Below are 12765 nucleotides of genomic sequence, written 5' to 3' on the forward strand. Positions count from 1 at the left end.
TTTGTGGAAACAACGATGCTTTCACACTGCTGGACAATATTATGTTTGAAATAAAACGAATTTTCTTTGAATATTCCTCGACTATTTATTTACTTTCCAGTTTTAAATTTCAGTGGCTCAAATTGTTGGCATTCGCATTGAAAAAAAAATCCATTATTCTCAAATTACGTCGAATAAAAATGCGTTTTGAAAAATAATCGAAAGTCTTAATTGAGTAGAGGAGGTGGTGGTGGAACAGCGCCAAATGCTGGCATTCCAATTGGTCTTGGTCCGCCTAAACCGTGCATATTTGGATTCAAACGAGGTGGTGGCGGTGGCATCATCTTCTGTGTTTCCAATCGGAATGCAAACTGCAGGAAAAATTGCTTTGTGTCTTTGTTGTAATGCGTCCAGAATTTGCCTTCCGTTTTCTCCACTTCACGACTCGGCACTTTGAATGCAATCGTTTCGTATGGTTCAGCGGCAAACAAAAGATATTGCCATTTACGATCGGGTGGTTCGATTTTCTGTTCATAGGCGGACATGAATCGATGACGCGGTACAATATTTTCCGAAATTTCCGGGTAATCAATTTGGAACAGTAAACTTTGTTGACCATTTTCTGGAGAACGTTGCTTGGTAACACGATAACCGGGTCGACCAATTTTCACAAATTTTTTCGGTTCAACGCGTGGTTTCTCTGGTTGCAGCATCGACGGTGCTTCTTTTGCTTCTTTAGCGGCACGTCGCGCCAAATTGGCTTGATGCTTTTTGCCCTGTGTGTGAGCCAAGTAGCTTCCTTCATTGTTGTGCAGTGTCAAACACAATTTACATTCGTATGAGCCCAAATGGTTTTTCATAAAATACGGATCCTTGTTGAGATCAATGGTTTCAAGTGCCAATTGGCGCAAACGCTCTCGACGATCTCGATTTGTCTCGGACCATGATGCAACACCTCCGCCGCCTGTTTTGCCACCAGCACGATTCTGGAAATCCATGTTTACCAGACGTCACTCGCTTTAGCCGGATAAATTACACTGGAAATTAAGCAATCAATTATTATCATGGGAAATATTTTAAAGGTTTCACAGTTGAAATTAGCTGAAATAAATAACAAATTCGTTTATTTACCTATTTTTGATATTTTACTCGACTATGAACCTCAATAAACGTTTGACATCGATGTTCATTTACAATTTAATGCCAATGTCGGCACACAGTTTGACATGTCTATAACATGTAATTCGACAGCGTTCAGCATTCGATTACAAAATCGACTGGTAAGATAGAATGAATGTGTTGAATTAAAATAACAAGACTTTGAGTTTGTTTTCTTTTCTTTGAAAATTGTATTTTTTTCATTCATTTCAAATTTAAAAAAAAAAAACAAAATTAAAAAACAATAAAATTAAATATATGTAGAAAAAAATAACAAAAGAGTGTTAGGCAAGAAAAGCTGAAATCCACAAATCGAACATACTCCACAGTTCAGTGTCTATTGCAAACTCAACAGTTGGCAACACTTTCGACTATTCATTTTTCACATGGCTTTGACATAGCATTTCATTCATTTTCATGTCTATTCAATCTAGATATTTCGTAATGAACGGTCGCGCAATACCAAGTCGCTCCTCTATCGTTTAACCACGAACTGTTCGCTATTCATTTTCTATGTCAAAGTGAATAAATATTTTTTGCAAGGCATCAATAAACTTTGTGGCTTTGTGTGTTGAGTGCATAAAAACTGGTATTTTTTTGCTTCAACCCACTGTGATCGACGCCTCGAATATTTATTACATCTGAATTTCAAGTGAGAATAACAGAAAAAACTCAAAATACAAAATGAAAATTTGGACATCAGAACATACATTTAAGTAAGTAATCGTGTGTATGTGAAACTTTTTGCAGTGGGAATTTTTTTCACTCGAGTTGCTAGGCGCGCATAGTGTTCGTATGGTATCGATTACATAAAACAGTGACGTTCGTCTCATTCTATCGCACCTTGTATCGTAAACGATGAATAGCTCATCTGTATACGCAAATTGATTTTTATCTATTGCTCAATTGCGCTGTTTGATCAGCTGAGAAATGCTTGAGCAACACCGATTGAGTAATTTCAAAACGATGACCAATGGAATAATCCGGATTATCGTATGAGTGGCATGTGCAAGTGACATCAAACGCTATCAAATTGTTTAGATTATTTAAAAAATGACGTAATGACAACAGACAACAGTCGAATGGAGTCAAAGTCCATTCGACTGAGGTGCACTGAGCCAAAGCAATATGAGTGAAACGAGAATTCACTGGAATTCGGAATGCGTTTGTAATTCATATTTTGCAACAATGTTCAAGTTCAAGTGTTTCTTTGTTTTGCTTTTTACTGTGAGCAGAAAAAAAAACTTTTTCGTTACTTATATACACATTCAATGGTATAAAAAGAGCCGTAGAAACGAATCCAAACCATTCCGATTCGATTGATAGGTGCCCACCAATTTTCTTCCATATTTATGGAAATGCTACCAATTTTAGACGTCTATTTTTACACAAGTCATTGGTAAAATATTCAAAAAGTTCGACTATTGAAGTTGGTGGGTATTGTGACGCAATCTCTGTTTGCTTTTTCAAATCATATTGTGTCCGGATATGTTTCGAAGAAAATACAAAGGTCAACATAAAAATAAAGACAGATTGAAACATGCATAGACTATTTAAAACGAATATTTGGAAGAACAAAAAGTTGATTTGTTGGAAATTGTGTGGCTTCATTGGTTTGATTTGAAAATCGACTCATAAATATTTCCTCTTTAAAGAGTAAATGACGTAAATTGGCATTTAAGTAAAGCGTTGAATGAAGCGAAGTTGAATGAAGAAAATTCCCGCAACATATGCCCATCACATTTTAAATCCCAAGTGATGGATTTACTTATCAACAGTGACGATAATGATGATAACGTGTTTTAATTGTTCTATTCAATCCAAAAAAAAAAAATTGCAGCCATCCATGGGAGACGGTGGCGCAGGCTGCATGGCGAAAATATCCAAACCCAATGAATCCAGCTGTTATTGGCACGGATGTGGTTGACCGTAAAATAGTTAATGGCATTTTGCACACACATCGTTTGGTTGGATCAACATGGTATTTTCCACGATGGACACAATCGGTAAGTTAACCTATCTTCACCTATTTTTGTATCAACATACACGATTATTCGATGCTATAATTAAGCGCACGTTGCACCAATGGTAATGCAAATTTGTATGCCAAAGTGTCAACGATTCAGAGTTGACGGCAGTGTGGCGCATCGCACCCGGTTAGCAATAGAGAAGTGACGATTATGAATTCCGTTTGACACGTTTGATCACGTCACATTCACATGATAAGCGTGTTTACGTTATCATACCATAAGCAACAAAAAGAACGGGTATTCAACGGCAGCTTGTTTGCAAACCGTATGCCAACATTAGGGCATATAAAAGTTCATTCATGCCGCATTTTTTGCAATGAGACAGCACGTTTCTTCTTTTTTTTCTTCCTTGTCCCAATTTATCTACCTTTTTTTCTGTTTGCCTACTAAATGCTACCGATGCAGTTAAAGGCAATGGCAACGGCGCGTGCAATGGCAACGGTGAACAAGGTCGTTCGAATCAAACACGTACATTCGAATCACATTTTTTTTCTCGTTGGAACGATGCCAAAACTATCGACGCGATGACATTTCGTTCCGTCGGCAGAAACCAAATGGAAATATTTGTCATAATATTTTTTTCTTGACTTGCTAATCGGCATTGTGAGTCATGCAAATTGATACTTCGCTCAGAAATGTTCATCCCATGGAAAATTTTCTGCTTTTCATTAATCACATCGTATTTTTGTTTGCACTTGCAGATAATCGGAACGGAAAAAGTGTGTTATGCCAGTGAGAAATCCGAAGTGGATCCACACAACAAGAAAATGTCATTAAAAACAATAAACCTCACTTTCGGCCGACACATATCGGTTGACGAGGTATTGCACTACACACCGCACCCAACCGATCCACAGAAGACACTCCTCAGACAAGAGGCCACAGTCACTGTGCACGGTGTTCCACTTAGTTATTACATGGAAAACATGATCACATCAAATATTAGCGCTAATGCAAACAAAGGTCGTCAAGGATTAGAATGGGTTATCTCCAAAATAAATTCTGAGGTAAGACTGAATTCCATTGCTTATCGCACATAACAACAAACAAATTTTTTGTTTGTAATTTTCTTTTTGCTTTGTTTATAACTCATTAATCTAATTACTATTCCGTTTTTTTCTTCTCTTGCGTGAAATAGATGAAAGGAATTGCGGACGCTGTAAGCAAAAGTACGGACGATATTATCCATCAGACGCATAAATCGTTTGACGATATGACTGAATCAGCACGAAAGAGTATGGACGAAATGAGCACGGCAGCAAAGCAAAAGATGAATTTATAGCGTATTCTGGAGTATTTTTAGCACTGGTTCCGATAAATATACAAATAATGAGAAAACTGATTCCAATCATCCAAACACAACCAAACCACCATCACCATCGCCGCCACCAAAGGCATCATAATGTATTCATGACAATATAGACACACAAAATTAAGCATCATCTAGACACAATTTCACCTTGCCTTCCAAGGTGTATGTTTACCTGACTCTTTGCCATGTTTATCATGGATAGTGTTCAATCGAATCATTGAATTTGATGCGACGGTCCAATACAAACGATATTATTGATAGAATATTCCACTGGATGGACCTGATTCTAAATTATATTGTTGATTGTGATGTTAAAGATGTTGTTGGCGTTACGGTTGCGTATTGAATGTGACAAAAAAAGACGAGAAATTATTAGAATATGGACAGCATTTTTTGTACTACTATTTAAATAGAAATATTCATTGTAATTTTTTGCGTAATCAATTGTATAAAGTTTGGAAATTATTTGCAATCCTTTTTTAGTAAGTCACTTTACATATTCTCTCGCTCTGTTAGCCATTGTCTGACTATATTAGATTTGGAATGCCAGTTTATCTCAGATATTTATTTAGAAAACAAATGAAATACCTTTAAATTATCGCATCAGGAGTACACATCAAAGATTCTTTTTAGTTACCATACCACCTTAACCATGCACGGCTTTTAAACATACTGTACAACTATAAGTGTGATTGATTATCATTCATTATAAATGATCACTGACTTAGCGCTAATTTAATAATCGAAATAAAAACCTAATTGTTAAATTAAAGATTTAGAACGAATCAGTGTGGCGTTTTCTTTGTGACGTTCTTTTGATTTAGGTTCAGAGTCCACATTTCAATGTAAGTTAATTGACTCTTAATTAAGAGTGACCTTGACAGACTTTTTTCTTGCCAGATGGACAATATTTGTCCAAATGCCTGAAATGAATTTGAAATGTGAATAAAAAAAAAGTCATCACTTTTGAAAGTGGCCAAACGAGGGTTTGAATTTTTGAATCCCAGACCAGATATAGAACCCGAACAGCTCTCTCCGCCTCCCGTGTCTGTTGTATATTTCAATGTCAACATTCGTTTGGAAAGAGAAATGTCCATTTCAAAGCAGACAGATGTTCGTGTTGTACGAGAACTGGAACTGAAATCGCCAAATTACTTAAACAGGAAAAGTTCCATTATTATCAATTCTGATACTGGTCTTCTTAATCTGAAACTGGTTTAAGAAGAAATGTTTATTTTCAGAACAGAAAAACAAAACGTGTGATTTTAATTTTTTTATCATTTTTTTTTTTTCATTTTAGTTTTTATTTCTATTTTTGGTTTGGTTTCATTCGTATGAGTTCATCATATTCAATAATAATGTTACAAGTCATTGTTTTATTTGTTCTTTTTCTTGTTGTTTTGTTTCAAATTTTACAATAGATTCAATCGTCTGTTAAATAAAATTTAACGATAGCATTCTGAGTAATTGTAAATTGTAGTTCAATAATTTGTTTCATTCATTAAATCGGTACGCCGAAGGACTTAAAATGGAAAACAAAGACCTCTCATTTCGTCTTTCATTGTGAAAACACTCGCGGACAGTGAGTGTCTCGGATTCAAAGTGTGTGTGTTTGTGTTTCTTGTTAGTATTTAGTTTTGCAGAAATTTGCATACATATTGTTAATAAGAAATTTATATTAGCTAATAAAAAATTGTTTATTTGTATTTGCTTCATTTTATCCACTTGTTTTCTTTATTTTCTTTTTTTTGCTTCATTAATTTTTTGGTTTTTAAGACAATAGAGTAAAGGCGATTTTCTTTACGTTTAAATTAATCTTCTCCATTTTTTTGGTTGTATTTTACTCTTGCGATTTTCGTTTATTTTTTTTTTTGGTTTGGATGTGCGACTTTGAATCTATTTTATTATTTTGGTTTAATTACATAACATTGGTTTCATTTAAATCGTTTCAATAAATTGTGAGCATTTTCAAGGGCGGTTTATGGAAAATCGTGTGCTGGTTAATTATTTAAATTAAAAAAAAACATGTCATTCTGTTTTCTATTACTGCTGCTGAGCTCATAACATATTATATCCTTTCTTTCTGGTGGATACACGATGGAAGATTTCTTCTTTAAATCTATTTGTTAGCGAGGATAAGTTCAAATAAAAAAAACACATTTTATTACATCACCACTGCGCTATTGCTAGCAATATGGTGATGGTGATGAGAAATGTTCTTTTTTTCGTGGAAGAATTTTTTTTTCATTCAAAACAAGAGCGCAAAACTAACCGAAAGAAACAAGACTTAAGAGAAAAAGAGAAATAAAATGATGGTTTGAAGTAATCCGTCGCATCTTCACCGATTTTGTTGACGGTTTTGTTCTAGCATCTTAATTTAAAATGGTTCGTTTTACATTAAATAATGACAACAAAGGAAACGGATTGACACAAAACACGATTAGAGGTACTAACACACAACAACCTCATATATTTTGCTTATTTATTCTTTCTTTTCATCATGATAATAATAAACGCATTGTAAACTAAACGATGTCAACTGAAACGACAGCTATAAAAAGTGCATTTTGTTTTCTTTTTTAAAAAGATGTTCTCTATAGATATTTGGTTCATTTTGTTGGTTCCGGAGAGATCTGATTTTATGTATGAGCTATGGGTTCTTCGATGTGTAAGCAATACAATGTCATTTATTTTAATCTGACCATTTATCTGGTTTCGGTGTGAGTAATGAGTATGTGCAAGAGTTAGAGAGAGAAATCTCGGCGCGCCACTCGCTCTCAGCATTTTGAGATGGTTGTGTTTGTGTGTGTCTCGTTACGATTCAAAGTACTAGAAGCTAAAGCCTCCTTAGATATATTTATTCAATTTTGTTGAGAATTGAGATTAGAATCCGAAATTTCATTCGCTATACATTTATTTACAAAATGTGGTTGTAAAGCATCAGAATACAGAAGATTTATCATTACACTTGATCGAAATCGTCGTCATAAAGGGAAAAAAAACCAACAACACCACTTCTATATCTGTTGCCCAGAAATATGGCATTTTTGTTCAATTATTCGGCTGCTTTTCCTTTCTTACAGTATTTTTCATTTTTTTTCTTCTTTTTTTTTTATTTCTTTTTTGAAAAAAATGAATAAATTTTTCATTTGTAGGCTATCTAGATATCGTTTCAATTTTTAGATTTACTTTTTTTCTTTAATTTTTTGTAGTTTTTTCTTCTTCTTCTAATATCAATAGAAATGTTTTTATTTACTTTTTTTTTAATTCATCTTCGAAAAAAAAACTTTGCACACATTTTCAACAAAACTGTAGTCTAAAAAACAATTTCAGCTGAAATGGGCGTGTGATCTCTCGATATTTGCTAGTTTAAATCTTTAAATTCATGTTCAAAAGGAAATTGTCAACGATTCATTTTGTTTCATATTTTTTTTGAATATTTTCTGTTGTTTCGAAGCATTAAAAGCAATGGAAAAATTACAAATTAGGGCATTTCTTTGTCGTTATATAGTCCAAAACGATACGTTCTGTTCTAGAGAGTATCGTTGATTTTGAGAGAAAAAAGCGTTTGGGAATTCCGGGTGAAACGAAAAATAAAACGAACTTGGAATGAATATTCAGCCTGTACAGCAGTAGTCAGGTGATTACGATGATGATGATGATGATGTTGTGAGCACGTAGCAAAAACGACAATGAAAATTATTGGAAATTCTATGTTTAAAAGATTGTTTTGCTTTGATTCCGTACATTTGTTTCCTCTCATTTCTTCATTCGACTAGAACAATATTTTGGTTTTTTCATTAAATTTTATCGCACGAAAAAGGTTTATCTATAAGGTTTGTTTTTTAAATGTTATTTTTTTTAAATACAAATTGTTGGCTAAATTCTATCTCCTTTTGGGTTGTCCCAGCATTTATTTGTGTGTGTTTCTATTTTTTCCTTCTCCCATTTTTGTTTAGCTAACTTCTTTTATCGTTTCATCTCATCTTCAATGCATTTTGAATATAGAAAAAAATCGATACTTTACAATTAAAATAATTCAGTGCAAGGCAATTGGTAGCTTTTTTTATTTTAAGTAAGTATTTAGTTTTTTTACTTGTTCTTTCTCTTTATCCCGTTCATGTGTTCATTGCGGCTCTTTCGTTTGTGATATAACCAATTGAATCTCAAATTAAGTTCCAAATACAACAAAATAATGATACCCTCTCTCGTCTTTTTGCTCTTAACCCATTGATTAACAAGTTTTTAAAAAATCGAACCTTGTGTACAAGAAATCAAATGCTTGGTAAGTAATGGGTTAGTTGGGATTGTGTGATTTTGGACAAAATGAACAAAGTCTGTTCAAATGGTTCGCCCGATTGTTTGCCCAAAAATTTCAAGAGGATGAATCATCCCAGATGATACTTGTTTAAATTTCTGGGTCATCAGAGTCTCTGATTCAGAGACAGACAGAGAGCAAAAGCAAGAGGAGACATTAGAGTGTTGTTTCCCTGGTTACTTGTTCGTATGTTGGAAAATGTATCGAAAGAGTTTTGAACACAAAAAGACGACAGTTGGACAATTTAAGAGCATTTCGTGGTCCATGGCTAAAAACTGCAAATAGTATTTGTGTTGGATTAAAAATCGAGTTTTTCGTCACGCTCTTCTCGGTCGATAGAGAGATAGTTAGAAAAAGAAAACAACACAACAACACCGACCGTGGAACGCGTGTCGCTTCTATGCATTTTGTGCGCGCGCGCATAGTTATAGACATGAAATGAGTGCATTCGAAGGGGATATTCACCAAGCTTGCGGTGGCGATTGTTTTACTTCTTCTTTGTTTGTTTCTTATTTTCTGTTTATTCAATCGAAGGATTTGAAATTCGTCTATTGCATTTGCATTCTGTTTTGCTATAAATCGAAAGCTCAATAAGATTATGATTTACTTGTTTGTTTCATTAAATCTAATACAATAATATTTACAAATTTGGTTAGTTCATCTTATTTTTCTTCCATTTTTTCTTAAATATTTTTTGTTCTATTTAACCTTTTGCGCACGCATAAGCCAACAATCTCTAGATTCCGGGCAAATACTCTGTGTATTTCTGGTTCAAATGTGTGTGTTTGACTTAAACAAATCTTTATGAATATGATTGTATTATTTATAAGAGAAAATGTATACAAAAAAACAGTGACCGACATATTTTTAATCTCATCATCGAAATAACCGTAATATTTTTTTTTTGTGTAGATCGTTTACAACTAGATTATTTATTCGCCGCAGAAAAATTGTATTTGTTTTTTTTTCTTCATCTTTTCAATGTGTGTGAGTTTCTTTTTGTTCAAAATGTATTTTTTTTTTCTAATGATAAATTACTGAAATCGATTACTTATCGGTATAAAGCTTTTTTCTCAACTTTTCATTCTTTTCTTGTAGTTCAACGATTTTATTTGTTTAAATTTTCACTTCTCTTTTTTTTTTAACTAGATCTCATTTACTTTCAAATTAGACTCCATCAAAGGGTTTTGCTAAGTTTTGCATGAATGTCTTGGATTCTCTGCGTAAAACTTCGGTAACAATTTTACATTCATTCGCAATAGAATTCATCTATTTTGTTGGTTGTTTGTTTTGGAAAAAAAACCAAATTTATTAAAACTAATGACAATAAATTCGACGAAAAACTCAAATATCCAAACGAAGATAATGAATTTTTTTGCTTAATTTAATGTCATTGAATAATTGTATGTCATGCTTTTGGCGCAGCGTGGAATAATGCCCAAGTTCTGTGGGTTGCACTCGACCATTGCGCCCGTTCACCACACAGTTGACATTCGATGGCGGTGAGATACGACATACAAAGTACTTAGGAGTGGAACAAGACGACAAATCAAATTAAACACACATCGAATATTTTCCCAATATCAAATTCAATAGACAAAATGCACAGAAACCAACCGAAATTCATCACGAACATAGGCAGGCCACATTGATTGACCACAACTGAAAAAACTTTCTTTTTTTTAGAATATCAACGATTTTCTTAGTCATGTCACAAACTAACGACAAATTACCAATCAAATATACAATCTGCTAGTGTCTAAATGCCTAATGAATGTTGTGTGTGTTTAATTGTTGATTCTTCCTTCGCCAACCAATTGATTCGGTCAGCAATTACGGAATTTGTTGATGTTTCATTGGATTTTGATTTTTGAAGATAGTTTTTTTTTCCTTTTCGATCAAAATGAAAATAAAAACGGAAACTATGACATAAGGAAAACTAGATTAAAATTGGTCAGTTCTACGCATATGCAGTTCACTAAAAAGTATTTTAAATAAGCATGGGCGGTCATCACTAATGCATTAGTCAATTTGATGCCAATAATAACCGATACGAACTCATTTTGGATCCATTTTAAATGGAAGTAAGCTGTAACTGTTCCGCACGACGCATGGATGCTGTATGAATTCAATGCTCTTGTCGGAATTATTCTTCAAGCTCGAGTTCATTCATTTCGCCATATCTAATGTTTGCACCACACTTTTCGTAGTAAATCAAAGTAAAAATGCAGTTAAACGTCTCTGAACATATTCTACCAAACTTTGGCTCTCAAATAACACACTCGGAATCATGCACTCGAACATTCGCTACATTTTTGTTGTGTGCAAACATTTAGAATATATTGTACACAAGAGCTGATCAAACGCAAAGTTTTTGATGCCAAACTTTGCCAAAATAAATTCTATTTACACTTGAGTTGGATTCTTTTGCAAAACGAGAAGTTTCGACGGGTGAAATGGCGAAATCTCTACTCTGATTTCAGTCTCTAAAAACTGGAAAATAAGTTTTTTTTGGCACATGGATTTTCTTCTTTTGTTTAGTTTTTGTTTTTTCATTAACTTTCGAAAAGTATATGGACTACGGATTATTCTATTGGTCTTGGTGGTGGAAATGGTGTTACGTCGTGCGTTTCGTTTCAGCTAAGTTGTTAACATTTTGGCATTTTAAAACCACTTCTTTCAAACAGTCACAGTAACTATAAAATCACAGGGAAAAACTTGAATCAACAAAAGAGAGTAAAACCATCCAAACGTTTTTGGATGAGGTTAAACAGAAGATTCGTACTCAGAACACTGAAACTGTGAATAAATGCAAAAGAAAAAGGAAAAAAAAACCAGCGAAAACATCTTCAATCATCAAAATCGTCGTCGACTTGTGGCCACTCCTAAATCCACGACTCCTACATGGCGTTCAGCACTCTTCTGTTGCTCCCACCGCCACGGTGCGGACTGTAATCGTCGGCGGTTCGATCTCGCCGGTTTGCCGATGCTAAATGCGATGATTGTGCCGTTAATGGATATCGATCATCACGCGACAATTCTCGATCCTCATTTGTGTGTCGAATGTGTGTGGTCGCTGGCATTGTGTTCAAATGGCCGCGATTGCTAAGGATTTCGTCGTCGTGCAGGTCATATTGAGCGGCCAGTTCGCGTTCACGTGCATGGATCCTTTCACGATCCCGTTCAACCCGTTCTCGTTCCTGGATTGCACGCCGATTGTGATGATACGATGGGCCTGTGGATTGGAACAGAGTATTCATTAGTTTGTTTTTTGTTGTTGCAAAAATAGAATGTGTTGAATGGCATGCAAAATCAAAATAAAACCAAAGAAACACCAAACAAACAAAAATTGCTTTGCCTTGACACAGCGAAGAAAAAAGTCATTCTCAAATGACTAATTTCATTCGATTTCCTACTAAAGCACTCCAGTTTTAATTAAACTATCGACTAAGTCAACCGTGGTTAGTATTGTACACAATTCAAAGTGTTAGCTATTTTTTTCTTCTTCCAAGAAATTGACCTTCAAGGTCCGTCAGCTTGTTATTTTACTTTCGAGGCCCGAATGCATTTTACTTACACCGAAGCAATTCAATGAAGCATACAGTTCCACAAATACTTATTTTTCATTTATTCTTTCTTTACATTTGCAAAATGATTTTCGACAAATCGATGATTTCATTGCGAATCAGTGTATTTACAGTTTATTGTGTGCAGAGATCGACTTAGACATCAAGAATTTTACAGAAAAAAAGAACACTTTTTTGGTTAAGTTATGAGCGATAAGGACATTTGAACCGCTAGCGCGCCCGTACCACGCACAACACCCGGAGACACTGTTTTATAAAACGAAAAACATTATTGAAAAAGAGGATGTTAGAATTCGCTCAAAGTTCACACAAATCGGTCATTTTTTTAAGCCACAGAATAAATTTGAAGCTGAACGGTGTGAAGTGAGTTCATTGCGATTA

The 12765-nt window shown here is 34.3% G+C and overlaps 3 protein-coding genes across 17 annotated transcripts in view; 1 reads left to right on the plus strand and 2 right to left on the minus strand.

The window, feature by feature from the left end:
- Positions 1-60: 60 nt before the first annotated feature.
- Positions 61-1269, minus strand: LOC129567090 (splicing factor 3A subunit 2). Its single transcript, XM_055443665.1, has 2 exons — positions 1111-1269; positions 61-1016 (listed from the first exon to the last, which is right to left on the minus strand). Exon 2 carries the CDS (start codon positions 975-977, stop codon positions 207-209), a length of 771 nt encoding a protein of 256 aa, XP_055299640.1. The 5' UTR covers positions 978-1016; positions 1111-1269; the 3' UTR covers positions 61-206.
- Positions 1270-1536: 267 nt separating this feature from the next.
- LOC129567091 (protein slowmo) lies at positions 1537-5261 on the plus strand. The gene is made up of 4 exons (XM_055443666.1): positions 1537-1853; positions 2978-3143; positions 3869-4174; positions 4306-5261. The coding sequence occupies exons 1-4, from the start codon at positions 1822-1824 to the stop codon at positions 4447-4449; spliced, it is 648 nt and encodes a 215-aa protein (XP_055299641.1). The 5' UTR covers positions 1537-1821; the 3' UTR covers positions 4450-5261.
- A 1674-nt stretch (positions 5262-6935) lies between these two features.
- The window catches only part of LOC129567085 (voltage-dependent L-type calcium channel subunit beta-2), a 77824-nt gene continuing 71994 nt past the window's right edge, over positions 6936-12765 (minus strand). For 7 of the 15 annotated variants that reach the window (XM_055443651.1, XM_055443652.1, XM_055443648.1 and 4 more), the window contains one exon: positions 6936-12032. In XM_055443651.1, the coding sequence (XP_055299626.1) occupies positions 11698-12032 (335 nt within the window). In that variant the 3' untranslated portion in view covers positions 6936-11697. Of the gene's footprint in view, positions 12033-12410; positions 12631-12765 lie in introns of those variants that run through there. The other 8 variants (XR_008687818.1, XR_008687816.1, XR_008687820.1 and 5 more) reach the window with 2 other exon arrangements.

This window comes from Sitodiplosis mosellana, unplaced genomic scaffold, assembly GCF_009176505.1.
Source record: "Sitodiplosis mosellana isolate CC-2019 unplaced genomic scaffold, AAFC_SMos_1.0 Smas_scaffold_5, whole genome shotgun sequence".
Lineage (NCBI taxonomy): Eukaryota > Metazoa > Arthropoda > Insecta > Diptera > Cecidomyiidae > Sitodiplosis > Sitodiplosis mosellana.